General features: G+C 46.6%; 4 protein-coding genes across 5 annotated transcripts in view; 3 read left to right on the top strand and 1 right to left on the bottom strand.

Annotated features, from left to right (window-relative positions):
* The window catches only part of PXN (paxillin), a 48,079-nt gene extending 42,941 nt beyond the window's left edge, over positions 1 to 5,138 (top strand). For both annotated transcript variants that reach the window (XM_075516355.1, XM_075516354.1), the window contains exon 11: positions 1,475 to 5,138. In XM_075516355.1, the coding sequence (XP_075372470.1) occupies positions 1,475 to 1,741 (267 nt within the window). In that variant the 3' untranslated portion in view covers positions 1,742 to 5,138. The remainder of the gene's footprint in view (positions 1 to 1,474) is intronic.
* PRKAB1 (protein kinase AMP-activated non-catalytic subunit beta 1) overlaps positions 1 to 27,532 on the bottom strand; it is a 423,514-nt gene that overhangs the window by 183,199 nt on the left and 212,783 nt on the right. The gene's annotated exons all lie outside the window — the stretch shown is intronic.
* RPLP0 (ribosomal protein lateral stalk subunit P0) lies at positions 5,417 to 8,897 on the top strand. The gene is made up of 8 exons (XM_075516356.1): positions 5,417 to 5,554; positions 5,725 to 5,828; positions 6,321 to 6,496; positions 6,594 to 6,681; positions 6,958 to 7,104; positions 7,578 to 7,763; positions 8,140 to 8,280; positions 8,660 to 8,897. Exons 2-8 carry the CDS (start codon positions 5,775 to 5,777, stop codon positions 8,822 to 8,824), a joined length of 957 nt encoding a protein of 318 aa, XP_075372471.1. The 5' UTR covers positions 5,417 to 5,554; positions 5,725 to 5,774; the 3' UTR covers positions 8,825 to 8,897.
* Positions 9,254 to 27,532, top strand: part of GCN1 (GCN1 activator of EIF2AK4) — a 46,952-nt gene continuing 28,673 nt past the window's right edge. The window contains exons 1-25 of the mRNA XM_075516640.1: positions 9,254 to 9,296; positions 11,930 to 12,032; positions 12,584 to 12,647; positions 13,236 to 13,367; positions 14,561 to 14,669; positions 15,397 to 15,495; positions 15,581 to 15,715; positions 16,231 to 16,299; positions 16,385 to 16,493; positions 16,910 to 16,984; positions 17,245 to 17,373; positions 17,609 to 17,659; positions 18,084 to 18,182; positions 18,465 to 18,638; positions 20,184 to 20,336; positions 21,102 to 21,194; positions 22,681 to 22,756; positions 22,933 to 23,092; positions 24,022 to 24,211; positions 24,332 to 24,456; positions 24,798 to 24,976; positions 25,154 to 25,247; positions 25,987 to 26,100; positions 26,344 to 26,542; positions 27,031 to 27,186. Of these exons, the coding sequence (XP_075372755.1) occupies positions 9,279 to 9,296; positions 11,930 to 12,032; positions 12,584 to 12,647; positions 13,236 to 13,367; positions 14,561 to 14,669; positions 15,397 to 15,495; positions 15,581 to 15,715; positions 16,231 to 16,299; positions 16,385 to 16,493; positions 16,910 to 16,984; positions 17,245 to 17,373; positions 17,609 to 17,659; positions 18,084 to 18,182; positions 18,465 to 18,638; positions 20,184 to 20,336; positions 21,102 to 21,194; positions 22,681 to 22,756; positions 22,933 to 23,092; positions 24,022 to 24,211; positions 24,332 to 24,456; positions 24,798 to 24,976; positions 25,154 to 25,247; positions 25,987 to 26,100; positions 26,344 to 26,542; positions 27,031 to 27,186 (2,905 nt within the window). The 5' untranslated portion in view covers positions 9,254 to 9,278. The remainder of the gene's footprint in view (positions 9,297 to 11,929; positions 12,033 to 12,583; positions 12,648 to 13,235; positions 13,368 to 14,560; positions 14,670 to 15,396; positions 15,496 to 15,580; positions 15,716 to 16,230; positions 16,300 to 16,384; positions 16,494 to 16,909; positions 16,985 to 17,244; positions 17,374 to 17,608; positions 17,660 to 18,083; positions 18,183 to 18,464; positions 18,639 to 20,183; positions 20,337 to 21,101; positions 21,195 to 22,680; positions 22,757 to 22,932; positions 23,093 to 24,021; positions 24,212 to 24,331; positions 24,457 to 24,797; positions 24,977 to 25,153; positions 25,248 to 25,986; positions 26,101 to 26,343; positions 26,543 to 27,030; positions 27,187 to 27,532) is intronic.

Here is a 27,532-nt window from a genome sequence, read left to right as displayed (position 1 = left end):
CTTAGAGGGGGAAAGAAAGGCAGAGACCAGAACAAGCAGCAGAACCACAAGCTGCTGATTCCTGGTATGATGCTCAGAGCAGACTGTCACCATGCTGTTGGGACTGCCTGCCCAGAACGATCTCTGGCTCCCAGAGTGGTGTGCAGAGAGTGGAGGCAGAAGATGGCAGTCCTGACTGTGTGGGGCTGGGGAGGGCTGTGCCTTTTTGTGCAGAGATTGAGACTTCTGTCAAGCAGTTGTGCTTTCCTTTCTCCCTGCTGCCGCACTGCCTGTATTAGTGGGGCCAGCACTGATGTCTTCCAGGACACGAGATGGGATTTTCTTCCTGTTTTTGCTAAAGCAGAGCAGACTTTTCAGCTGTCCTGCTGACTGAGGGAGGAGACTGTTTATTGAACTAATTGTCAGCATTAGAAAAGTCTTGGACTTGCTGCAGGCAAACTGCATTCATCCCAGTATTGAGAGTGTTTAGCTATCTCTGCTCTGCATGCTGTTTGCCGGACCCCTGTGTACATGTTGGGGTCCAGCTGTGTGTGATACTGTGTGTCCTCCCTGGGGAAGAGGATAGTGTTGGGGCTGAGCAAAACCAGGATTCTAGAGATCTAGCTTCTCCTCTGGGACTTGCTGCTGCTCTGTTTGGTAAATCTGGCAGTATCCTTGACTCTCCCCCACACCCTGCTGCCTCAGTTTCCCACTCGTACAAGGAGGGGAGTCTTCCCAGTCTTGTGGGGATGGTGGGTGCTGCAGGTTCTGAAGTGTAGCATCCTCAGCTGCCTGACACTGAGGGGGGTGAGGAGCTCTGGATGCTAATAAGCACATAGCAGGTGTATCCTCTTCTCATCTATTCAAAATCATTAGCACTGTAGAACAAAGTTTCTCCTAGTAGCAATGTGTGTGTACCTGGTGGAGATGTTTCAGGATGGATGATCCTGTGCAAAGTGTACCTGCATAATGCCAGCCATTCTGGAGAGGTCACTTGTAAAGATTAATTGTGCCTCATTTTATCAGCTGGAACCAGTCCCACGTTCATCGAAATTCTGCTGCATGAAAGTCTGTGTTGGTCCCTGCTTCTGCCTGCCATTGTGGGGAAGCTGGAGTGAGATTAAAAAAAAAAAGGGGGGAAAGGTGCTGCAGTGTTTCCCATCTCAGGGGAAGGAGTGTTCTCCTTTCTCCTGGCTGGACACATCTGGTAGCTTATCTGTAGTATTTTCTTGGTAGAAGTGATACCAGCTGGGGGAAGGAGCATGGTTAATTCTCTTGCTTGTGGCTGTATCTGTCCATCTATCAGCCTTTCCTTGGAAGCTCTTCTTGATGGGCAGAGTTTGGCTCTTTGGACAACAGGACGATGCTGAAAGGCAGCAGTTTACCCTGCTCACAGTACAGCTAGGCTGTGCCACAGAGCAGAGGAGGCTTGTGGAGCTGCCTGCATCCCCAGCTTGTTATACAATCTGTCCCCTTCTGCTTTATCCTCCTGCAGGAATGTTTCACACCATTCATCAATGGCAGCTTCTTTGAGCATGACGGGCAGCCCTACTGCGAGGTGCATTACCACGAGCGTCGTGGCTCACTCTGCTCCGGTTGCCAGAAGCCTATCACAGGACGCTGCATCACTGCTATGGGCAAGAAATTTCACCCTGAACACTTTGTCTGTGCCTTCTGCCTCAAGCAGCTCAACAAAGGAACCTTCAAAGAACAGAACGACAAGCCCTACTGCCAGAACTGCTTTCTCAAGCTCTTCTGTTAGAGGCATCATAGATGGGCGCTAAGCATCTTTCTGCCACTCCCTTGGCAGTTCTGTCTCTCTGAACATTACTGTGATTTAGAAACCTTACCAGGCAGGGGAGGAGGGTGGGGCGGGGGTGGGGTGGGAGTGCTTTCTGCTGCTATGGAGAGGCAGTAGATCCAGAGATGAGATGGACCATTAAACTGGAAATGCCCTTGCTGTGTCTCAGTAGAGAGAGGCTGAGTCCCCTCATTACGGTGTGCGTGTCTGTGTGTGTGACTGACAGCTGAGCTTAGCTCGAGGGCTCCAACAGGGAAATTTTACCCAGCCCCCTCCTGGCCGAAGGAGTCTTTGCCAGTACCTTTCAGCCTGTGTCAGCTCTCTGAGCAAATCGTGACACTTGCAGACGGCACAGCCCTCTGCTTTGACACCCCTTTCTCAGGCTTTTGTCTGCGCGCCTGCAGTCTGAGCAATAGCACAGCGAGGGCACCCTGTGATCTCAGTGCCACCCCAGCTCCACTCACTGAAGCCACGTGGCATGTGTGACTTACTGAGATCAGAGCCTCAGCACAGGCAGATAAGACCCTGCAAGGGTCTCTCCAGTTCCATTACACTGTAAGGAGATGATACCACTTACCTTTTTTTTTTTTTTTTTTTTTTTTTAAGAGGAATCAAGATGTTACTGTGTGGGGTGGTTTTTTTTTTTTCCCTAGTTTGGTATTCCCTGTCTTTTCTCAACACACTGGAGCAGGAGGTGGAGTAAGCCCCGATCATCCCTCAGCACTGGTGTGTGCTCCTGTGGGTGACATCCTATGCCAGGCACCTCCATCAGCACCCAGGCCTGCTCAGGGCATCTGCTCCTCCTGCCTGCTGCTCCCGGGAGAGAGGAAGAGGCATTGTCCCTTCTTTAAAAGCAGGTGCAGAGAGGTTAGAGCACAGCCTTTTTCATCCATCCCTGTCACCAGCGAGTGTGACGTGTGTGTGTTTATCTGGCCTGAAACTCTCCCATCTGTTGGGGCCTGAAACTGTCACAAGAGCGGGGAGAAGTGGAGGGGTTTAAGAAGCCAGGAAAAAAAAAGACCCAAACTTTATATCCTTTCTTCTTCCTCTCTTTGCTAATGAGACCTGTCAGCCCCTTGGTATTTCCCTTTTCTGTGCTCGTTAAACATGTTCTACTGAGAGATGCTAGAGCAATAACCTTTTATATTGACTGTTACTGGTATAACAAGTCCCTTGGGTCAGGTGTGTGTGACACACTTGGAGTTTTACTATCAAAGTGAATACTGTATCCTGTCTTTGATAAGAATTGTAGATTTCTACACTGATTTTGAATTCATATCTAATTTACTTTTAATCCTCTTATACAGAAATTGGTTTTGAAGTGATTTTAAGAAAGCAACTTTTATATCAAGCTGTGCTGTTCTAGGCAGTATGCCAGTTGTGCTGGTTTACTGCGTCTGTAACCTCAATGCTTTGTTAAGCCTAACTAACATTCAATATTTTCTTTTTATTGCGGGTTGGGAGGGGCTGGAATCTATGGGGAAGGGAATGTGATTTGTATTTTTTTTTTTCTTAGCACAGGCAGGTGAACTGTGAATAGCTTTTTTTTTTTTCCTTTTTTTTCCCCCCTCCTCTGGGTCACCTAAAAGTGTGTTTTTTGGTTTTTATTGTAACCTGTAAACTGCTGTATTTGAATCACCTGCCGTTCTCCCAAAGCCCAGCTTCCAGGACGTTATAGTGAGTCTTAATATGATGCTGCAGGGGGGAAGAGCTCAGACCTTCGCCCTTGGTTTCTCCTCTTCAGCCACCTGAAATCAGAGCAGGGCTAATTGAGGAAGGGGTTCCTTTTCTCCTGTGGAAGAAAGGTCTTGTGACTAAGGAGAAGAAATTGGGAGAGACAGACTCTGTTCCTGACTAGCTGTGTAACTTTGGGCCAGTCACTAAACTTTACCGTGCCTCAGTTTCCCCATCTGTAAAATGGGGGCAGTTTAGCCTGGATTTGTGAGGTTATTGTGAGGCTTAGTTCACGTTTGCTAAAGCACTTTTAAGTCTCTGGCTGGAGGGTGCTATGGAAGGTGAAATACTACGTTGAAATACCCGATGGCGTTCTGTGGTAACAGCCGAAGCAGCCCAGGGAGCGGTGTTTGGAGTTAGTTCTCCAGAGCGCGCAGCAGTATCACCGTTGACACCTGGTTGTGCTTTTCAGCTTGGCAGGTGCATTAGGGGTCTGGGGGCAACTGTGTCAGAAACCAGCCTGACCTTAGGCTGGAATCTGCAGGTTGCTGTCCTGCCTAACCTTGCTGCGGTGCTTCACTGCCCTGCTTGGGTCACTGAAACTGTTTTTCACCAGTTTCCCATACAAATGAACCTCCGTTTGTGGTTGTGAGACCAAAGGGAGCTGTGGAAGCACTAGAGCTAAAGGTGCGTCAGCTGGGCTGAGCGCAGCTCTTGGAGAGTTTGCGAGGCAAGAAACCTTATGCATTTGTCTTTTCATCTTTGAGAATGATTTGACTTAAAATGAATATTTCTAAGCTGCGTGTGTTTATCTCGCTGAAAAGGTCAACTTCGTTTGGCCCTGCTAAGTGGACGAAAAGCCGTTGCATCGGGAGTGCTGGAGAGGGGCGAGAAGATGTTTCTGGCACTACCACTTGTTGTGTGACACCTGCAAACTGTGTAATCATGTGCCTCAGTTTCCCTGTCCGGGAAGTCTTTAACCTACCTCACTGCTAGTTGAGGCTTGTGTAAGTGACGCTTCTGGCACGTGTGGAAAACCCTGGGTGCAGGGTGCTGTGGAGGGGTGCTGGTGGTGTGCAGTGCCGAAGGGGAGGCTCGTCTGTCGTTAGTGCTTAACGGAGACCGTTAAACACTTACCTCCTGAGCAAGATGTTGAGCATGTCCTGGATTTATCTGGTTTCTGACATGCTGGGATGCTACACGGATGCTACTCTGCCAAATAATGACTTTTGGTGGCTGCCGCCACTGTGGATGTCCAAAATGCCCGTTACTTGATTTCAGATGCAGTTTTAGGGTAGGACAGCCATAGCGCTGCATGAGCGGCCTGGGAGGGTGGCGTGGGGGGAGAGACGGTGTGTGAGGGCTGGGGACGATGCCACCGGTGCCATGGTGCATCCCCAGGAGAGGAGAGGGGTGGGGGGTGGGGGTGCTCCGGGGAGGCTGCTCCTGGGGAGGTTTTGTCTTCAAAAACCTCAGCACTGTGTGCAGCCCCCCCCCCCGACCAAGTGCAACCCCTGGGAAAGGTCTTTCACACCACCTCGGGGCTGGGCTGCGGGATGCTCCGCTGGGTCGAGACTTATTTGATATCTTTCTCCCTTGTAAACTTCTAACTCCGCTTTCCCCCCCTCCCCTCCCCTCCCATTTAAAATTCTTGCAGTTATGCTATAATAAAATTTTTGCCATTGTTCTCACGTGTGTGTTGCGATTGTTTCTAGCCCTTAAGCTTCTGAAAAACCAGAACCAAAGCGGGTCACCCCTCAGGGGCTGCTGGGGGCGGGGGGGGGGGGTGTGCCGAGGGAAGCGCCCACCGGCCCCGGGGTTCGCCCCGTCCCCTCGCGGGGGCCGCAGCGCGTTCCTCCGGCCGCCAGGGGGCGACCTGTTCCCAGCCGCCGCCGCGCGGCCTCCTGCGCCGCCCGCGCCTTCCGCCGGCGCCAGGAGCGCTGCTCAATGAGAACGGCGGCCCGCTCTGATTGGCACGCGGTGGGCAGCCAATGGGATGAGCTAGGTTACATCCGCGGCTCGCTGCAATTGGGCATGAGCCGCGCTATAAAAGGAGGTGGGCCCGCCCTCCGGCCTTTCTTTCCCGGAGCCCTCGCGGAGGTGGGTGCGCGGCGCGGCGGCTCCTGTGGGGCCGGGCTGGGGCCTACCCGGGCCGTACCCGGGCTCTTGGGCCGCTGTCGGGCGGGGAGCGCGGAGCCGCGGGGAGGAGGCGGGGGAAGGAAAGGGTGCGGTGCGTGCGGCCCCGCCTGAGCCGCGCTTCTCCCTGGCAGGTCACAGCTTGTCTTTAAACCCACCGGGCGATCCTTGGAGCACCGCCGCGATGCCCAGGGAAGACAGGGCTACGTGGAAGTCCAACTACTTCATGAAAATCATCGTGAGTGTCGGCGCGGCCCTGGAGGGCTGAGGCCCGCCCCGGAGGCCCGGCCCTGGTGGGCCGCTGCCGCCGCCTGGGCTGCGGGGGCGATCCCGGCCCACAGAGAGCGGTACCGGAGATGTTCGGGGCAGCGGGGATCGGGCTGGCGTGTCTGCGTGGGGTCTTTTTAAAAAAGAGATGGGGTGCCGTGGCTTGGCTGTTTGAGGAGCGATTACGTGGTAATAGGAAGAGATTAAGACAGGCCAGATCTGACCGTTTTTAGGGCTCCTGTGAGAATTTGCTGTGGTAGTTACAGAGGTAACTTGTTTAGCGGTTTAACTAGATACCTGAGTGAAAGGTGCAGCCTTATGGTGCACCCAACGTCAGTTTGAGCTGAGCACTCTCAAACCTCCGACAAGAATTTTTTTACATTTTAACATGTTGAGGGTTTAATGCTGCTCTGCACACTGGTCCAGATTTCTTTGTATAGTTACAGTGGTTTTCTTGCTATAGCAACTCCTGGATGATTACCCAAAATGTTTCATTGTGGGAGCAGACAATGTGGGATCCAAGCAGATGCAACAAATCCGTATGTCCCTGCGTGGGAAGGCTGTTGTGCTGATGGGGAAGAATACTATGATGCGCAAAGCTATTCGTGGTCATCTGGAGAATAACCCTGCCTTAGAAAAGTGGGTATCGCTGTCTGAAGGTACTCCTGGAACCTCTGTCTGGGAGGAGGAAACGTTGTCTGAGAAGCAGAACTGAAGGCTGTCATCTTTCCTTCAGGCTGCTGCCTCACATCCGTGGGAACGTGGGCTTTGTCTTCACCAAGGAGGATCTGACTGAGATCCGGGACATGCTGCTGGCAAACAAGGTAGGGGAGATCAGCCCTCACCGTGTCTCTGGGCTGGCAGATATGGAATTAAGAATAAAACTGAATCTCCATGGGCTATACCTGATCAGTAGGAGTCCTCAGGGGTTGGGAACTAGGCCCCTGCGGCCTTAGCCAAACTGCTTAAGTTCAGCTATCTCACTTCTGTGTGCCTGGGTGCGGTCCATCCTGGGGGAACGCTTCAGGAAGGAGTTGATGCCATCCCCCGAGATATGAGAGGTGAGCATTCTTCTAGCTTCTCGTTTCCTCTTTCTCCAGGTGCCAGCTGCTGCCCGTGCCGGTGCTATTGCTCCTTGCGATGTGACTGTGCCGGCCCAGAACACTGGTCTCGGACCTGAGAAGACCTCCTTTTTCCAGGCCTTGGGCATCACCACGAAGATTTCCAGAGGGACCATTGAAATTCTGGTTAGTGAGCAGCGTGCTGCTGTTGTTGAAGCTCTTCCTTGACTGGAGGGCCCCGACTGTGGCAGTTGAGGGAGTTGTAAAGACCAAAGCTCCCATTAGTGCTGAAATACTGTATCAGCAGCCTGACTGCTGCACTTTGGGAACTTGAAGGAGGATGTCTGGCTTGGCTCGGGTACACAGGGAGGGGGGTTTAAGTTCTCCATCGGATCTCAGCTGCGCGGGTAGGCTCTGCTGGAGGAACTCACAGGCGGGCTACCTGTAGGTAATGCAGGAAGGGCACTGCCTTTCTCCTAGCTGAGATGTACCTGCTTGTGTGGTCTAGGGCTTTCTCAACGTGTGGAGCTGAACTTGGAGCTTGTTTTTGTTGTGCTCGTTTGTTCCTTCAGTTCCATCTCTTGCCGTTGGAAATGTGTGTTTGTGTCCAGCCTGAATTTCTTTGCGCCTATTCACTCTCTTTTCCCTTGTTTCCTCAGAGCGATGTGCAGCTCATCAAGACCGGAGACAAAGTGGGTGCCAGCGAAGCCACCCTGCTGAACATGCTGAACATCTCCCCCTTCTCTTTTGGGCTGGTGATCCAGCAGGTCTTCGACAATGGCAGCATTTACAATCCTGAAGTGCTGGACATCACCGAGGAGACCTTGCACAAGCGCTTCCTGGAGGTGAGTGCCACAACCCGTGTCCGTTAGTTCCGCCTCTGCCTCACTGCTGTGGCAGCCAGCACTGCCCCAGGATGAAGTATTGTCTCTGGTATTTTCTGCAAGGTCCAGCAGAGCCAGGAGCTCTCCCTGGTGCCCTGCAGAAACAGTCTGTCAGGGAGTACCTTCTGTAGGCCTTTTCATCTGAAGCTACTTCAGAAAGCGTTTGAGGCCATTTAAATCTTGATGTCCTCTTTGATTTCACTGGAGCTGTGTTACTTGTGTGCATGGTACGCTGTCCCTCGTTAGGTTGGCAGTGTAGAAATGTGCCATCATCTGCCGTGGTTTCTAGTCCCGGTTATTTCTCAGAGCACAGAAACACGAGTCTCTCTCCTCACAGGGTGTTCGCAACGTTGCCAGCGTCTGTCTGCAAATTGGGTACCCGACCATTGCTTCTGTGCCCCACTCCATTGTCAACGGGTACAAGCGGGTCCTAGCCGTGGCGGTGGAGACCGACTACACCTTCCCGCTGGCTGAAAAGGTAATGGCTGAGTGATCTGCTGCTCAGAGGGGTGTTGAAAATGCAGCCGGGCACTTCCACAGAAACACCTTGCATGTCGCCTAGTTTGAAAGGACTCGCACCTGCTTGCATGAGGGACCTGTCCTGAAAAGGGGTGCTTGCTTTCATTTGTTGTGTAATGAATGGCAGGAGGAAGCTGAATTACCTGGCACTCCTTCCTCCCTGGGGCTATTACACTCGAGTGTAGCTGAAATGTCTCTGATTCTTCATATATGGCAGCAATGAGTGCATCTGTTTGGCTTCTGGCAAGCTGCAGGTGTTGCCTTCGTGATCGCAAAGTTCAGTCCTTCAAATTGTTTATTTCCTTTGAGTTAACTTTTTTTCCTCCCTTCTTTTGCAGGTGAAGGCCTTCCTGGCAGACCCCTCTGCTTTTGTGGCGGCTGTCCCTGTGGTAGCTGAAGCGGCTGCACCCGCTGCCGCCGCCGCCGCTGCTCCGGCGAAAGAGGCAGCGAAAGAGGAATCGGAGGAGTCTGACGAGGACATGGGATTCGGTCTCTTTGACTAACAGCAGCCACCGACTGTCTATTTGTGTCAGAGTTGTTCCAACTGGAGAAATAAAAAGATATTTTACACCTTCACGTGTGCCCACATCGATGGTGTAGTCCCCACGTCACCGGGGGCTTGGGAGAAGCGTAATCCCAGGGGCTCCCGGGCGCTGCAGGGGAACACTCGTTCCTCGGGGCCTGCTGCTCTCTGACCCCGCTGGCGGCGCGGCCCTCCCTGCCGGCCGGCCGCAGCTTGTCTGGGCGGTGGAGCCGCCGCCCGCCCCTCCCCGTTGCTCTGCGCTCGGGGCTCGGCTCCGCCGTGCGAGGGACCGGGACTCGCCGCGTTCCGCAGCCGGGCGGCCCGGGCCAGACCAGGCCGCAGCGCCGTCGCCATGGAGACGGGCACGCCCCGGCCGCCTCTGCGCGCGGCCCGCACCGGAAGCCGCTACCGCTTCCGGGGTCGCAGGCGGCGCCATGGCGGCCGACACGCAGGTGAGTGCGGGACGGGCCCGCGGCGCGGCGGTCGCGGCCCGGTGACGGCGGCGGAGGGGTCCGCCCGGGGCCGCGCCCGCTCCCGCCGTCGCTCCACTGCGCTCCCTGGTCCCGTCTGCGGGGCGCGGGCCCGGCGCCCGCGGCCGGACGGGGACGTGGCAGCCGGCCCGGGCGCGTCCCGGGGCGGGAAGGCCGCGCTGGCGCTGCCCGCTGGAGCCGCCGGCAGGGAGGCCGCGCCGACGCCGCGCCCCGGCCCGCGGGGCAAGGGAAGGGGCGACCCGCTGCCGGCCTCCTTCCAGCGCGGAGGCGGCCGGGGAGCCCGGGCTGAGCCGCCGCTCCCTGAGCGGCTGCCGGGGGCGGCTACGGCCCGGAGTGGGGCGAGGGACGGCGACCCCCGCTTTCGGGAGGGTCCCGCCCGCTCCCGAAGTGAGTTCCCGATAAACGACTGCCGCCAGCTGCGTCCCTCCTGGCTGCGTGTCGTGTGTGCCAGCCGGCCCTGCGCTGGGCTTGGCGGGCCGCGGCGCTGCCCCCTGCTCGCCGCGCCTCAGCGGGGGCTGCGGCCGCCCGGAGCGCCGTTCAGAGAGGGAGAGCCCGAGCGTTGTCCCCGCTCCAGGCTGCTGAGCGGGGCCTGCTGGGGTGTGACCGCTCCCGAGTGCCCGGGCTGCCCGGGATCGCCTGTTACGCCCTGATGGGCTTTTTCCTCCAGGTTGGTGTGTTAGGTTGGGATGATCCCAAGGCAAATCTCAGCCTTCTCAGCATCAGGTCCTCACTAGTACAAATATTGCGTTTGTTCTCTGTATTTGTTTGCAGCAGCGTTGCTTGCATTCTAGCTTTGTAACGCGTGTACATATACATCCTAATAAAAAGAAAAAGCAAATTGGTGAAGCCTGTCCCAGCAGCTCTTCCGTGGAGACTGGGGAGTCATAGTTTGTGCTGTTTGTGTAAGTCACTAAGCTGCTTGGGAAGTCCTGTAGTGTTATACATGATTTATGTTTTTAATTTCTAGACTGTTGGGATAATTTTAATGTGTTTTTCGTGTCTGTACATCTCCCTGCTTGTGATTAAGCAGCATGAGTAAGTGCAGCTTGGTTTGAGTTTGCATATGACGAACTCATGTAATTGAAAGGTCTGAAAGAAGATGAGCTCTTTAATGGCGGCTTGCTCTGTCAGTTTGGATGGTAACGATGTTGGTTGTTCTCCGCAGGCCGACCTGTACGTTACCATTCAGAGGTGCAGCCCCACTTTCAGCCAGTTTTTAAGGAGAGCTCAGGGCATGAGATGGTCACAGGGTCGGGGAGGTATGGACGGCCTCTCTAAATCCCAGGTAGCTGCTGTGCAGGATTACCTTTCCTGCCTGTCAGCAAAAATGCTTCACTGAAAGCAGCTCTTGAGAAGGACAGAGGCAATTGCCGCTTGTCAATTGCCAGATTTCCTGTGCTTAGAAAAAGACTTGTAAAACTGGTGGAATTTTGCCTGAACAGGGAAGGAACAGTTTTGATGAGTTTCTAAAGGCATGCTTATTTGCTGCCCTTCGTAAAGATGACGATGATTATTATTCAAATATAAAGTTGCTCGGTTTAACAGCTGAATTTTAAAAGCCTTTCCTGGAGAGCTGTGTTTTGTCTTACATAAATGCAGAAAACCCGTGAGCGTAGACCTGGCTGAGCCCTGTTCAGCCCACACGAAGTCTTTTACCTTACACATCTTGCAAAACTTGGAAGTTCATGGAAATGGTTTCAGTAGTTCAAGGAGCTGGTTGCTGAGAACTTAAACTTCTTTCTAGTCTTTCCAGACAGTGTATCTCACCGTCTCGATACCAGTTGAAAACTGAAACGAACTATTTACAGGAGTTAAACTCGGTGAGCGGTCTCGGTCCCTTCCCGCTGGCAGATCCAGGCACACAGTAGCGCAGACATGAAAAAACCCATTCAGTTGTGTGATGGGATTTTTTTGTTTTGCTTGGGTAACCTTGGGCGCTACTGATAGCGCACGGAAGGAGTTTGATAGCAAAGCGCAACCTTTTGTAATCCGGCGAGTCCAATTTACAAAATCCCTGCGACATGTATGTTAATTCTGGAAAAGACTAAAGGCAAGCGGTTCCTTCTTTTGCTGGACCCGTGTACACAGTTTCATAACTCTTGACAGCCTGAAACCACAGATCAGTTTTTCAGGATGGGTAGTTACAGTCAGCCCTGGGTCGTCTGTGGTTAGAAGTCCCCCTTCGGGGGTGCCTGGGCTTTAGGAGATAACGTACACAGAAAAGCACCTTTGCATTCTTGAAGTGCAATTTTTTTTTGGTGCTTTTAGAGGTCCTGTACTCCAGGCTATTGATCTTACCTCTACTTTGTTCTACTTTTAGAGGGGTAAATTTATCTTACAGAGCATGAGTGCCGTGACGGGGATACAGGTTAACAAACAGAAAGCAGTCATTCTTCAGCCGAAGGGGAGGTTTCTGAGTTTCATCATGTATGATGTACAGTGACCCTGTCCCCAGGAGATGACTGTGGGTGCTCAGATTTGGTCACTAAGAGGTTGTGTGGTGGCAGATGACATGTTTTGCTTGCCCTGGTTTTGTGTTCTGTGTGTTGATATTGAAGGCAGTCTGATGTTTTTTCCTCTGTGTGTGGTTTTAGATTTCTGATACACTGAAACGGTTTGCGGTAAAAGTAACTACAGCCAGCGTGAAGGAACGAAGAGAGATCCTCAGTGAGCTGGGAAAATGCATTTCTGGGAAAGGTAAAAGCTTTGGAGTACTGTTCTGGTTACCAGAGTGGAGAAGAATGTTAAAATGTTTTGTTCAAAAGGCTGTGTGAAACTTGTGGTTAGTTTTTTGAAGCAGGGGGCTGTCAGCATTTGGAGTCTATGCTTTCTCACAGTGTTAATTCTAAGCCTGGGTTTTGAACGTAACGCAGAACTCCAGTTACTAGCATGTGCGCTTTTCCAGTTAGTAGTACATATATATACATAGAGAGAGGGAGAGTACGGAAGATTTTAGATAGTCTTAATAAAACAGTTGAAACAAATTTTAAAAAATCTTTTTGATTTCTCTCATTTTCTGAAGATAACTGTGGAATAGCATGTGTTCTAATTTTGTCCTTATTTTTAAAAATATGCATAAAATGTATAAAAAGAGAGAACTCTGACTACGATTCTTGCAAACAATTTCATAGACGTACAGGGGCTGTGAGCAGTTCACTGATTTCAGTTGTGAAGTGAATCATGCTTGTATTAAAGATTAAGAGCTCATCAATTTACAAAGATATATTTTGAAATACATTCTGTTACAGATCTGCCAGAGGGTGCAGTGAAAGGCCTTTGCAAACTCTTCTGCCTTACTCTGCATCGATACCGGTGAGTAAATTGATGTAGAAAGGCTGTATTATTTAATCTATTAGTATGTATGTATTTATTAAACTGGTATGGAGCATCTGGAAACGTTAGCATGCAGTGTCACATAGATGCGTAAGACACTGAAAGATGCCATCTAGTAATTAGGCTCTCAAGTTAGGTTTGACATTAAAAAGTTTTACAATGCTTACCTTGTGTTTCACTTTTAATTTTGAAATAAAAACTTGCATCCTGTGGTTCAGTTTGCAAGAATGAATGCCCGCGTCCTTGTGAAGCAAGGCTAAGATGTCTTTTAGATGTCTTTTAGACACTTTTTAGATTGGATTAAATTGTGGCCTGTTGTAGAGAAGCTGTTCAGAACCTGTGTTTTCTTCTGCAACCTGCTGGAGAGCCTTGACGTAACTTCTGTCAGCTGAAGAAGGGAATGGAACTTTTTGCCAGAAACAACTTCTCTTCTTGGAACAGCAAGGATAAGATAACTATTAGCTCAACTGCTGAAATGAGAAGGCAGAGCCTTTTGTGTGATGCAAGTGTAGTAACGTGTCGTTGGCAGGATTTATAATGTTCACGGAGATATGTTTTTCATTCTAGCGATGCAGCATCCCGCAGAGCCCTGCAGCTGGCACTTCAGCAGCTCGCAGAATCCCAGCCAGATGCAACAGCAAAAAACCTTCTGCAGTCACTTCAGTCTTCAGGGATCGGTGGCAAGGCTGGAGTTCCCAGGTGCTGGATAAGTTGCTTTGTGTGGAAGCAGTTCTGAGTTGCTGGTAGTTGCTCTTGTGTTCAGAATGATTCTTCTGCTGCTGCTTGCCAGAGGTGCTAAAAACATTTAGAGACAAAGCTGTTCATGACCATTCGAATGTTCCTTTCTTACCTCTTTCATGTCTTCTGGGAAAGCAGAAGGACTTTCTTGGTGTTACTGCTGGTGGACTGGGTCTGAGTTACGGTTTTGCCTTCATTAACCTTCAAGTCTGGAGAAATGAGGAACAAACTCTTATCAAGAAACAGTGTCCAAAATGATTAGGAAAGGGGATTTCCTCACCCATCTGGTGTTATTATAGACCTTATTATAAATGGTGAGATAATGAAATTTGAAGCTGAGCTGAGAAACACACAGCTCTTCTATTGTGGTAGCATGTGGGAACACTAGTGGTTCCAAAAGGTGACTTAAGGTATTGTTCAGCTGATACAGGCCACAGAGCACCGTCCTGCAATGCCGCCATGGCTAAATAGAAGTGTAGCTTTTAGAAAAATATCTGATCTTGGTTTAAAGGCTTGCAGTGATACGATATTCACCCTTCAGTTGCAGTGGCTGGCCTTGTGTGCAAGGACACTTTCTACCTTCTTTCACTTTGAAGGAGAGATCAAAATGGGGTGAGGATCCTCAGGGAGCTGTGAGGTGGGATCTGTTACCTGAAGTGGAGGGAGGAGGTGAGAGTTAGCAGAAACCAGAACTGAGTAGTGTGCCAGGAGGGAATGTAAGCTGAGAAACAATTTGGCAGTCTAAGGCTGGGAAGCTCTGACAGTAAAGATCAGCAGCAGATGAGAAATCTTGAGTCACTTTTTGGGCACTGGCAGTTGGCAAAGTATTTAACTCTCATTTCTGTAATGCCACTGGGAAAATCCAAAAATGTTCTTTCTTCTGCTAAGGTTTTTCATTCCCAGCAGGCAAGATTTAGCCTCTTTTGTGCCATTCAGAAGTTCTAAGTGTTAAACAGGAGCTGGAACACATAGCTTATGAGGAATAATTATTTTGTTTAAATGCTAAGGCTTTAGCTGTATTTTTCTGTGATGAAATTGCCTCGCTTATAAGGTGGTGTTCTGACTTGGGCAAAGATGAATCTGTTATGGACTAGTAGGTGTAAGTTACATACTGGGAGCTGTAGATTTACCTCCTTCTCCTGTTTGTACAACAGTAAGAGCAGTGGATCTGCAGCTCTGCTGGCACTCTCCTGGACATGCCTGCTTGTACGCACAGTCTTTCCAACACCTGACAAGAGACAGGGAGAAACATGGAAAAAACTGGTAGGTTCTTTTTGGTTTGCAGAAACATCTCTTCACAGATAAGGACTTAAATATTTCTAATGTCTTTTAAGTTGCTGAAACATTGCAAATAATTCTGAACGTAACTGATGATGTTATGTTAAAATCCAGGTTTACGTGACAGGTTTACATCTTTTTTGCTTTCTGGTGTATTTTAATCTCTCCTATTCTGCTGCAGAAAGCAGGAGGTGTGCACAGCATGAGAGTGGGGCAGTCTTGCACCTGCACAGAGTTGCTCTGCATACTATGGTGTATTCCAGTGTTTCTAGACTAAGTGTGCTAGTGGTGCCTCCAAGGTGCAGTGTGCAGCATGGCATGAATTCCTTGTGCCTCCCTTGAAGTAGTTGCATGTGATGTTCTGTCATATAGTGTCAAGAAGCTTTTTGCTTTCTTTTCACCTACTTTAACAACCTGAAGCTGCGACCATGCTCATAGCACCTTGGAATATAGTTGGAACACATTTTAAGAAGATGTAATCTGATATAAATTGCTGTTTTCAAAGTCAGAGTTTCCAAAACTGTTATGCATGGTTCTACAAAGTGGTGCGTATGGGATGAAAGCAATAGTAGCTTGTTGGAAGAACTTACACGACCTAAGGACTTTTTCCTAAGCAGATTCGGCTAATCACTGGCATCTGACACGTCTTGTTTGATCTGAGCTCTCTGAGAAGCAGGTGCATGAAGGTTTTCTCGGCTGTTTCCCTTGGCAGGTGGAAGTTCAGTGTTTGCTCCTTTTGGAAGTCCTGGGAGGTTCTCATAAGCAGGCGGTGGATGGGGCTGTGAAGAAATTGAACAGGCTGTGGAAAGAGGTGATGTATGCCTTACGTGACCATATTCAATAGCTGTTCTAGGTTCTGTTGTGTTAACGTGTCTTGCTCTTTTTCTTTTTTTTAGAACCAAGATCTGGTGGATCAGTACCTATCCGTCATTCTTGGTCTTGAACCAAACCAGAGTTATGCTGCAATGCTGGGACTTGTGGTGCAGTTTTGCACAGCCCAGAAAGAGATTGATATTATTAAACGATACAAGGTAAATCTGTCCTACTGCTTTCTTTTTTTGGTAATAAGTAGCATCACTTCTCATCATGGAGAAGGGGGCTGAACAGATGTCTCGGTGAGGTTGGTACTTTGCATCTGCCCCCGATTTCATTATCTGTCAGTTCAGTAGTCATGCACTTCTGACTAAAACAATTGGGATAGATTTATAGAGGATAGATTGTGCCAGATACATGGCTTTTTGCTGTGACCTGTGCATTTATGTAGATGGTCAACACTGCAGCTTTCTGCCTTCTCCCCTGTTGTAGGAATGGCAGACAGCATTTAGCTCTCAGTGCATTTTGAGTGTTGGGCTGAAGGGTAGAGCAGAGAGCACTGATCTCTGCTTGACTGTCTTATGTGAGGATGGAAGCAAAGCTTCTGCTTAGTGGGTAGGGCTGCCTTCCAGAGGAGAATGAGGTGGGGTGTCAAGCCTGGCTTCCTGATGGTGTGTGGGGAGATGTGTATAGGCTGCGATGTGGCTGTAATTTGGTGTTCCTGCTTGTTCAGAGTGCTCTTCTGGATTTCTACTTGAAGACCATCCTTATGAGCAAGACAAAGCCTCAGAAGCATGTGCTGGTGAGATATACTGTTACAGACTGTTTGTGCTTTTGTCTTATGTGCAGCGTCCACTGCTGTGCTGAGTGCTTTGTTCCCTTTGCAGGACAGCTGTTCCCCGCTTCTTCGGTACATGTCTCATGCTGAATTCAAGGACTTAGTTTTGCCAACTCTGCAGAAATCCCTGCTACGGAGTCCTGAGAACGTAATTGAAAGTGAGTCTGTCATCTCTCTGTATTGCTCTGTCAAAGAGCATGAACAGTTGTTCCTTAGAGGTCTGGAGTTGTGGGGGGAGTGTGTGTCTCTGGACTATGCTTTTGGTCCAGTGAGCGCAGCCGGCAGGATTGTCTGGCGTCTAAGGATTGGTTGTGGAGAAGCAACATTTGTGGTGTGATCCCAAATGTCTGGGTATGTGATAGCTACTGTTTGCACTGAGGACAGAATTTCACAGCTGAGTGCTAAGAATAATCCTGAATTAATCTGTTCACTGGGCATCAATTTCAGTGTTTTTCCTTCCTACTCCTTACTGACCCTGACTGCTCTTCATGTGAACTGTGGGGAAGGGTGTATTAAAATGCTAAAACCAGTTACTTAACAAAATGTAATATGCCATTATTGCTTCTGTCTTCAGCAATCTCTTGCTTGCTCGTATCTGTGAACTTGGATCTCAGCCAGTATGCTCTAGACATTGTGAAAGGACTGGCCAGTAAGTACTCTAACTTCTGGAGGGAATGATGAATTCAGAATAAAGTTTTCTTCAACTTTCTGGCTGTACCTCTAACAGCTTGATTACTGGTGAAGAGGTTGTTTTATGTGGGAGGGAGGATGATGCTGTAATTTGGAATGGGAATAGTTCACGTGACGGTTCCAGAAGCTGAGTCAAGCCACATGTAAAGATATATCCTTGTCCTGCTAATTTTGTGCAGTTTGTCGTAAGGAGCTCTTAGCTTGTGCATTATTTTCTAGGTCATCTGAAATCCAACAGTGTGCAGCTGATGGATGAAGCAGTTGTGGCATTAAAGAACTTGGCTCGACAGTGTAGTGATCCTTCAGCTGTGGAGTCGCTGGGCAGACACCTTTTTGCGATCTTAGGGGGTGAGTAAATTGTAGGATAAGCAGTGGGGGTGAATAGTGGTTTGCCAGCTTCAAGGAGTTTTGTGCATTCTATTTTCTTTTGTCTTTATCTGCCCCACACAAATGGTGGGGGTGGCTCAACCTGGATCAGGGGTAATGGGGCAAGCTTTTGTATTTTTAGAGAAGATTCTTGATGCAGCGCATAGCTGTTGTCTGTCTGGAAGTCAGCCGTCACCCATTTGTTTCTTGTTGGCAGGCTCGGAAGGAAAGCTGACTGTTGTAGCTCAGAAGATGAGTGTCCTTTCAGGTGAGGATCGTAGAAGAAAGCTGCTTCTCTGGTGGAGGAAATTCAGCAGAAGGCTGAATGACAGGGATCTGTACTTAAACCTTACCTTTAGGATTCCCTTCCTGTCATTCCGAATTGGCTGTGGTTAATGTCATAGAGGGTGCTGGATAGCACATGCCAGTTCTTGACTTTCTCTTCAAAGGGAATAATTGGCTGATAGGCTGAAATGTTTTATGCAAGGAAGGAGATGACTGTATCCTCAGTAAAAATGAAGACAGAGGTCCTGCAGTGTTGGTGCATGGTGGATGTGACATCCAGATGTAGTGACAAGAGAGAGAGATGTCTGTGCAAGGACTGAAATGTGAAGGGTCATTCTTGATTGTTTTTAGATTGTGCAGCAAGAGCTGGTAGTTTGGAAACTAATGAGAGAATTGTGTCCTTTCAGGGATTGGCAGCCTTAGTCACCATGTGGTTTCTGGATCCTCTAGCCAAGCTCTGACTGGAACCGTGGCTGAGCTTTTCATCCCTTTCCTGCAACAAGAAGGTGAGACCTCTTGCCTTTATTCTGGGTTTGCTAAGCTGCTTTTGTCTTGAGAAGGATTTTCATATGGCCTGTTATGCAGGAATAAATCTGGATTCTTGCCTGTTGTGTTACAAAATCTCTTGCCCTGTTTTGGTGAGCAGCCCCATGGAGACAGTGCTGTGTCTGTTAGAAGCACGTGCATTCTTTTCCTGCCTCCTCCTGATGTTGTGACCTGCTTTCTGTTTTATGGTCCTGTGTTTTATGCAATTGCTGTACTGATGTGAGCTCTGTGTTACTTCCTAGTCCATGAAGGCACGTTGGTTCATGCAGTCTCTGTCCTGGCTCTTTGGTGTGTTCGGTTCACCACGGAAGTTCCTAAGAAGCTGGTAGAATGGCTAAAGAAAGCCTTCAGCCTTAAAACCTCTACTTCAGCTGTGAGGCATGCCTACCTGCAGTGCATGCTAGCCTCTTTCAAAGGTAAAACTGTGCAGCTATTAATAACTCTCTTGACTGTGTGGCTTCAGAGAAGAGTAATCAACTTTTGTGCTTCCTGATATAAGTAGATAGCTGTGTGGATTAAGAAAGATTTTATAAGGCAATATCTGTTCAGTGACCTCCTTCGTATTTCTCCTTAAATTCTCTTTTGCCTTCAAGTTTTTAAAGATGGTTTGTCTCGTTGTATAACTAGCATCACTGCCCATCATGCTGTCTTTTCATATACCCCCAAAGTAATTTTTGATTGCTTTATTTTTGTCTTATACTTAGATTGTAAGGTTTCTAGCTCAGGGACCATGCTTTTGTTTTATAGAGCACCCAGCACACTGGCAATGCTGGTCTGTGGCTTTGGCTCTCAGAAGCTTTAAGAAAATAGAAAAAAATTAAAATTGATGTGTTTGAAATGAAGAACTTCAGGAATTCTAAACTTCTGGTGATCCTTTTGAGATTTGCTTCTGTTGGTCCTATCCCCTTTGACTTCAGCATTTCATCCGTGGGTCAATAGGTGATCAGTCTGATGCCTGTATGTGAGATCTCCCTTTCTTGTTGATGCAGTGTGAATCAAAAAGGTGGTATACATTTGCTTAAGAGATCAATAACTCAACGTATTGTATAGATACAATGGTCTGCCATAATTTCCTCAATATGGATACGAGTGAAATTGTAATTCTACATTTTTCTGTTGTAGCTACCAGGAACTTCTGTGCTATCATAGGGCTGAAAAAAACCACTCTAAAAACTACTGAGATATCACAGGACGGTGGTCCTTCCAGAGACATCAGCATGGCCAACTTGAAGTTGCTCATGCTTGCCAGGGGCAAGGGGGATTGCTTTTGTGTGATGTGTGCAGCTGTTCAAGGGATCAGAACTCAAGATAATTCATATTCCAAAATAATTTACTCACCACTGGAACGCTGACTACTGTTGCTTTGACCACCCAGTGATGCATCCAACCTGGGTCATAGAACAGAGATTCTGACTCTTATGAGTTTATGGTTAAAACACTACCTGAGAATACTTAATGTAGAAAATCACAAGGTCTATTGTGTGTGAGGTGTTGCTTCTGGAAATACCAGGAACACCAAGCTCAATTTCCGTGGAAGTGAGGATCGCAGACCAGTGGGATTCCTTGACTTGTGAACGTTTGAAGTGGAACAGATGGTTGTGGCTTGCCAGGAATTTACTTTCCCTCCCTCAAGGAAACATCATCTTTGAAGTCAGACTTCCTGTGATTTGAACCAATTCCTTTAACGTAACTGAATTAGCATTTTCTTTTGCATCCCATGAACAGAACCTTGTATTGAGATGGGACTGTTTTATCTGTGATGAAAGGAGTAAAGTGGTTATCACCTAGCTTTTCATGAAGTTTAATGATAGTAGCGATTGGCAAATACTCTGGGAGATTCAGAGTCTTCCCAGTATGTGTCTGGTTCCTTTTCTTGTCTCACGACAAGAGAACTGTTGATACCCTTGTGGTGTAAAGTGTGAAGGACCATGTTGTTTTGTAACTTGTCTCTGTCTCCTCAGGTGACACGTTATTACAGGGAATGGACTTGCTGCCAATGCTGATCCAGACAGTAGAAAAAGCAGCATCTCAAAGTACTCAGGTTCCCATGGTAACTGAAGGAGTTGCTGCAGCTTTGTTGATCTGCAGGATGTCTGTAATTGAGGGACAAACTGGTAAGGTTACAAAACATCTAGTAGAATCCAATATAAACAGGTTCTGAGGGTTAACACTTTTTCTTGACAATGTTCATGAGATACTATTCCTTAATCTGTGTATTGTTTCTGCATAGAGAATCACTGCCCTTTTGTAAACCAGAGAAGGATTTATTCCCATCTCTCTTGGTTATGTCAATGAAGAATTCTTGCTTTTCCACAGCTTAGCAAATTCCAGTTTCCATTCACTTAGGGCAGTATTCCTCTTTATTCTGACAGAAGACGTTCACCCAGACCTTACATGCTAGGACTTGACTGATACATTAAAAGTATTACTTGCTTGTTACTTGGGTAGTGTTTTTACAAACCATCTTTGGAAAGCATGAGGACTGGAATTGTGTCTTCCATTAGAGGATATTACAAGAACTGTCTGAATTCATACATCTGCCAGGATATAAAATCCAGGCATGTTCTGTCAAAAGCAACACACCACTTTCCTCCTTTCCTTCATTTTTAGGAAGGCTTGCCCTATGAAAGATTAAAGTGAAACAGACTTTATATTTCTCAAGTGTAAGTCAGAGAAATATATTTTTTTCAGCAAGTGTTTTTGGGTCATGCTTGTAGTTCTGAATGAGGCAGATGAGAGGCTTTATAGCTGAAGACAAGTAAAGCTAGAAATAATTTGAGTGATTGCAGGAGACAGAATTCTACTGTATTTTATGTACACTGGTGAGTTCTGACTTATTTTGAAACATCCTTGATAGACATCTATTCTTTTCCTGTCAGAGTCTAAGCTGAGTGGTTTCTGGCAGCTGATTCTGGATGAGAAAAAACAAATTTTTACATCTGAGAAGTTCTTGCAGTCTGCGCCAGAGGAAGGTAAATTGTCAGTTATTGTGTATCCAGTTGCTGTTTAACGTTATTACTTAGTATTTTTAAGGGCTACTGTTGCTGTTAGCCCTGTTCTGTGATCTTTGGAGGATCCAGTTTCAGATTAAAATGAACAGCGTGCTCTTTCAGAAGTATGTCTAGACTAGTTGTAGTCTAAGCTTGACAATGAATTAATTTATTTCTTAATGAACCTGAGTTATCAAACATTTATAATTCCAAATGTGTATATTCTGTAAAAGTCTTTCCAATACAAAATTGTTTGTGTGGTGTCTCAGTTTGTAAGTAAATAGTTGCAGCCAATCTAAGGGACGTGGAGAAGCCTAAAATTAAGAAGATGATGGGAAAAAGTAAAATAAGGCTGGAGAAGAAAACATGTAGGTGAAAATCTTAAACATATGTGGGGGAAGAGTAATAGCAGATAGGAAATCAATTGAGTTATAAATTAGTGTCTCTATGCTCTGTTTTGTTCTCTTGTGTTTAAAGATTAACTGAAAAAAAATAATGGAATGTGCCCAACAGAAAACATTATTGGCTACTTTTTAAACTGAAAGTTTTGAAAATGAGTTCATGAATCATTTCTCTGAAATGAATTAATTTATCTTTTGTACAAAGCTTTGAATAGGTAAAGTTTTCTAAGTGGGAAATAACAGCATTTCTCCTTTGCTTGCTGTGATCCCTGTTTCCTGAAGGCAATGTGTATATCCGTTCATTTTCCCTTCCAAGTCTGCAAATATTCTGAAACAGCGTGATTTGGAAAATTTTGTATTGCTCCTTTAGGATGTTAGCTCCAAAAACTAATGCTGATATTTTGAGAGTAAATGTTGTCGTGATTTGTTATTGGTTATTTAAAGAAAAACATCCAGCTAACATGCTTAACATCCCCAAATTATCTATTGCCTTGAATGTCGAAAGTCCCCTGTACCCTATACTTAATACGGGTTATAACCCACCCCATGTTTCAGGGCTTTTTTGCTCCTGCTTTTATGATATAGTTGAACATTGATATACAAACCAACTGTTTACTAGTGACAGTTGAAGCTCAGAAGATGGTATGAGGTAAAATACCAAGGCTGCTATTCAAATAGCATCATGCACTTGTGTATGAATTCAGTATACGTTTTATTGTCACTGAAGACATTTCGGCAGTGCTCGGGAATTAAAAGTATTGAGTTTAAAGCATTGTGTTTATCGTTTGGTTTGCACTGTTGACTTAGACAAAAATAGGTCACACATAGTGGTCAGGAAAATTCTGCTGGGGCCCAGCTACCAACATTTCTATGAAATCATGGTTCTGTTTCCAGTCTTGGCAGATCTGAGTTGGATTTGTCTCTAGCTTCACTGAGAAGATTATGTAGAGGCTCAGTTTGGGTAGCTATTTTAATGTGTCCCGCTTGCTGTTTGTTTGTTTTCAGGTAAAAAAATCTGTTTCCTTATGAAGTCTCATGCTATTTTAAAGATTTGTCTTTTCCCACAGCAATGTGTACAGTACTGCAGCTGACAGAGCGCCTTCTCTTGGATCATGCACAACGACTGCCTGAAAGTAAAGTTCAGTATGTAGACCACTCTTGCTGCCACCGATCTCTGTCTGATCCCTGAATGTTAATGTGGGCAGTGGAGAGGGTGGGCTTGGGACTTTGCACAAAATGTTGAACTCTTTCCGCTTTTGTGTCCAGTTGGTTTGCACAGCTGCCTCCCTTGCTAAACCCATTTATTTCTCTGTTTTCAGGCAGTATCATCGTGCTCTTGTTGCAGTACTGCTGAGTCGGACCTGGCATGTTCGAAGACAGGCCCATCAAACAGTTAAGAAGCTCTTGTCCTCTCTGGGAGGGTACAAACTGGCCTATGGGCTCTTGGAGGAGCTGAAAGTGGTTCTCAGTTCTCATAAGGTGAGTAGTCAAGAAGCCTAGTCTCTGTTTAGCCAGTTGTTTGTATGCTGCCAATCACCTCCCTACCCTAGATTTGCTGTTAGTATTGACATACAGTGTGAAACGAAGATTATTCAGTTCCAAATGATCTCCTAGAATGCCACTAGTTACTAGATTACTGCATATTACTGTATCAGTGTCTGTGGTGTGCCTGGTCTTCCCTATATACACAGAAGACATATTATTCAAAATTATTTGAGGAGGAAACTGCAATTTTCCATGTCCTTCTATTATTTTAATCCAAATTTAATCCCTGCTTCAAGACCAAATGCTTTGTTCCTTTCCTGGTATCCTAGTTCTTTGGCCCTGGCTTATAGCTCAGGCTGCCTATTTAAAACAAATGTAATAGAAATACTTTAGTAGCAACTATTATAAAAAATAAAATAAAAAAAAGGAAACAAGTGCTATATTATTGGGTGTGCTGCTAAGCCAGCACCATGTCAAGTTGTATAATAGATTAAGTTGCATTAATTAGGTACCAAGGCTGGGACTTTGTAAATAGTCTTCCCATGTGACAGATACAGCCTGAATAAAGTATTTTTGGAAAGATACTGGGTAAAATTAGACTGCAGAAGTTGGGCACACTGTTCCCAGCCAGCTGGTTCAACCTTTTCCAAAGTCCTCTTTGCCAAAAATGATTGTTTCAGTTTTATTTTACCCTGGCTTGCCAAATCTAGTATAGTCCTCCATTCTTAGTCTTTCTGTCACTGTCATCTCTGTGCTTTGGTTTCATTTTATCCTTTATCCCTTCTTTCCTTTGAAAACTTGAGGTTGTTAGTACTGACAGAGGGAGCTGATTGTTGGTATTCAGTATAGCGTTACTGTGGGGAAGTGTGCTCAGGGCTCAGGAAGGCTTGGTGTGATGTGTTGATGAGAAGTTGTCCACTCAGGTTCTGCCTCATGAGGCCCTGGTGGTGGAGTCGGGAGAGCTGTCGGAGCTAGGAAAGACATACATTCCTCCTCGTGTCCTTCATGAGGCACTCTGTGTCATCTCAAGTGTGGCAGGGCTTGATGTGGATTCTTTTGAGCCAGAAAAGCTGGCACTGGAGATGCTGCTGGTGAGCCATCATCCATCTGTAGGTAGGTGAAGGGACAAGACCACTCTCGTGGCCAATGTATGGGTTTTGTATATTACCTTTTTATTTTATTTTATTAGCAGTCTGCTTCGTATTTATTACGCTCATGTATTCTTCTTGCTAGTGGCAGTGCAGCCAGGTCTTTGGCCAGCCCTCCTCATCAAGATGAAGATAGATCCCAAAGACTTCATTACCAAACACCTGAATGACATATTACCCAGAATCACTGCCTACACTCCGGAGAACCAGGTGATAAACTTCTGCTTTCCTTGTGTTAGTTTTAGGAGATACTTTGGAACAGAAGAGTTTTCTGGAGGAGTTAAGTACTAACTGGTTTATAAGGAAGGATATTTGTCTAAAAGGTGGGGAAAAGGCAGGTTCAAAGAGAAAGTCTCTGGTGAAAGGGAGCTGAGATTTAAGGGGGAAAGAATGTATACCAGCAACCGAGTAGAATTCTAGATAAGATTCAAGTACCCACTGGACAAGGAATTGGGAATTAGAACATAATGCGGGCTGCCTCAACAGGGCATACTTTTTTGAGACAATTTCAAGGAATACTGATAATGTTTTTTTCTTTGCTTTCTTGATAGGCATCTATGAATGCAGTGGGATCTCTGTCTCTGCTTTCACCTGGTAGAGTGCTCCCACAGCTCATCAGCACTATCTCAGCATCAATGGAGAATCCAGCTCTGTGCCAGGTTACTCGAGAGGAATTTGCCATCATGAAGACACCAGAGGGAGAACTGTATGACAAATCTATAATACAGAGGTAAGACTTCATACATTTTTTTTTTATCTGTGCATCTTGGGATTGATTCCTGCTGGCATCTAGCCAGTGAGTGAGCGGGTTTGTCAGATGCTCTTTCTGGACAGGAGTTCCTGGATTTGTGTGCCTGGATCTTAGTCCAGATCAGTGCTGATTCTTTTCTCTGCTTTTCCTTCTCAGTGCTCAACAGGATAGTATGAAAAAGGCTAACATGAAGAGGGAGAACAAAGCTTACTCCTTCAAGGAACAAATCATTGAGCTGGAGCTGAAGGAGGTGAGTTGATGGGTACAGGAAAGCCAGTAGTGAAGGTTCTGACACGAGGCTATCTCACATGTTTTGTTGCATGGCTTCTGGCATATTTTTGTACACTGTTGGGAAAGAGTCTCTGAACTTCTTTGAATACGTAAATGTTATCTTCTCTTATATCTGTATTTGTGTCAATTTATGTGGTATTCTACTTGTTTGTGAGTGCGCTTACTAGTTGGTAATATCTGTTTTTTCTCTTCATCTCTTGTTCAATGTATCTCGTGTAACTTTTTCAGCAAGAGTTGTTAAATAGGTGCTTCCATCTTATAGACAGCCAGCAGTTCTGTTCAGTCCAGCCAGAGCAGTGGGTGTAGGTGCGGGAAAGAATTTGGTGAAAGGAAGGGAATGTACCAGGTTGACCGGAGCATTCTTCTATTAAAGGTTGACTTCTGTTTGCGCTGGGGAGGATGACATGCCCATCCACTGTAGAAAGAACTGGACAGCTCTTTCTAATGACATAAAATAATTTGTGACCAATTTAAACGTGGGAGAAACTGATGTTATGCTGCTAATGGGACACTGAAGTGTTGTTAACCTGCTGATTTCCGTGTTGTGTCTTCACTTAAGAGTGATATGCTTGGAAGAATATTTTGGTACTGTTTTAAAAGTAAATTGCAAAAAAATGTGTCCAACTTTCTTCTCTACCTAATTGAGGGGATGGTGTTAATAGCTCCCAGTTAATGATGTCCATGGCACTCTGCTGCAGGAAATAAAGAAGAAGAAAGGAATAAAGGATGAGGTGCAACTGACTAGCAAGCAGAAGGAGCTGATGCATGCACAGCTGGAAAGGGAGTCTCAGATAAGAAAACGGCTGAAGGAGGTAAGTTTTGATGGTCTGTTTTGCCAACTCTGCAGCTACCATGACCCAAGTCATTTTGATGAAAGGAAAATGGAGTAGCATAGAGAATATTTGGCAATAACCTCTTTGTTTCTTTCATTAGAAATTAGATTTAACAACTTGATTTTTTCCCAATGGAGTTTTTTATGATAACCTTTTGAATTGGTATGGTATTGATATGGTATTTTGAATTTTGAATTGATATGGTAACCAATTCTCTTACAGCTTGATAATGAGCTGGAAACAGCCCTAGGACTCCTGGATACTGTTATAAAGAGAAAGCCTCCTGGTCTAACTCAGTACATCCCTGGTCTCATCAGTTCCTTCTTGCCACTTTTTCGATCACCTTTGGCTGCTCCAAGGATTAAGGAACCTTTTCTTTCCTTAGCTTCCTGTGTCATGCCTGCTCGACTGAAAACCTTTGGTAAGTATTTGCAGTTGCTATTTAAGGGCAGGGTGCACTATTTTTATGGCAGGGTGGTGAAAATCCTTGCTCTAACAAGCTGTGGATCATGACCATGTATCACAGACAGCCAAGAGGAAAAAACACCCTGGAACAGTGCTTAGGGAGATCACTGTGATGTCCCAGAGACCCTACTGCTGGATAGGACTGGGTCCAAAGACAAGCAGTTGTCTAGTCATTGTGACCACCTCTCAGTAGCACTTGGTCGCAATGGAATTGTCTCCCCTGTGCAGAGTTTGGAGGATGTGAGTGTAACTCACACGTATGTGTGTGAAGGAAGCTGTCCCCTATAAGCCTCGGGGCTGTGCTTCCTTCTCTGTGCCTGTTTTGCAGCCTGGGCTGTTCCCCAGAGCTTTGTTACAATTCTTGGGTCTGTGTTCCTGGGGATTTTTCTCTCAAGAAATCTTTGGGTTTAGACTTCTCATGGATTCTTTATTCTTTCATACCAGGTACTTTAGTGAGCCATGTGACTTTGCGCCTGATGAAACCAGAATGTGAATTAGATGAATCCTGGTGTCAAGAAGAGCTGCCTACTGCTCTGAACAGAGTGGTTAGCTTGCTGCATGCCCATACCATTCCTAGCCGAACAGGCAAGGGAGAGCCAGGTAAAAATACTGTAGATGCCTCTGACACCACCCCCCCAATAACTCTGTAAGCTGTTTTAGTTTTGATGGTTTGTATAATGTTTTATAGGTGAGACTTCACTTTTTTCTTTTTTTTTTTTTTTTCAATTGGATAAGTCTTCATAGATATGAAAAACCTTAAGGGTTTTTTTGTGGTGGTAGTAGTAGAAATGGTGTTACAAGTATAGTAAGTGTAGAAATGAAATAACAGTATTTCTTCTTAAAATGGTTCATGCAGAAATAATAGTAGTGAAATTAAGGCTCATCTTTGCCAAGGACAGTTCCTGCCTTTCAACACCACTTAGCATAAGTGATTCAGTGAGACTAA

The sequence above is a fragment of the Mycteria americana genome, chromosome 13 (assembly GCF_035582795.1).
Source record: "Mycteria americana isolate JAX WOST 10 ecotype Jacksonville Zoo and Gardens chromosome 13, USCA_MyAme_1.0, whole genome shotgun sequence".
NCBI classification, from domain to species: Eukaryota; Metazoa; Chordata; class Aves; order Ciconiiformes; family Ciconiidae; genus Mycteria; species Mycteria americana.
The sequence above is the reverse complement of the archived record's forward strand: the minus strand, read 5'-3'. Positions and strand labels throughout refer to the sequence as shown.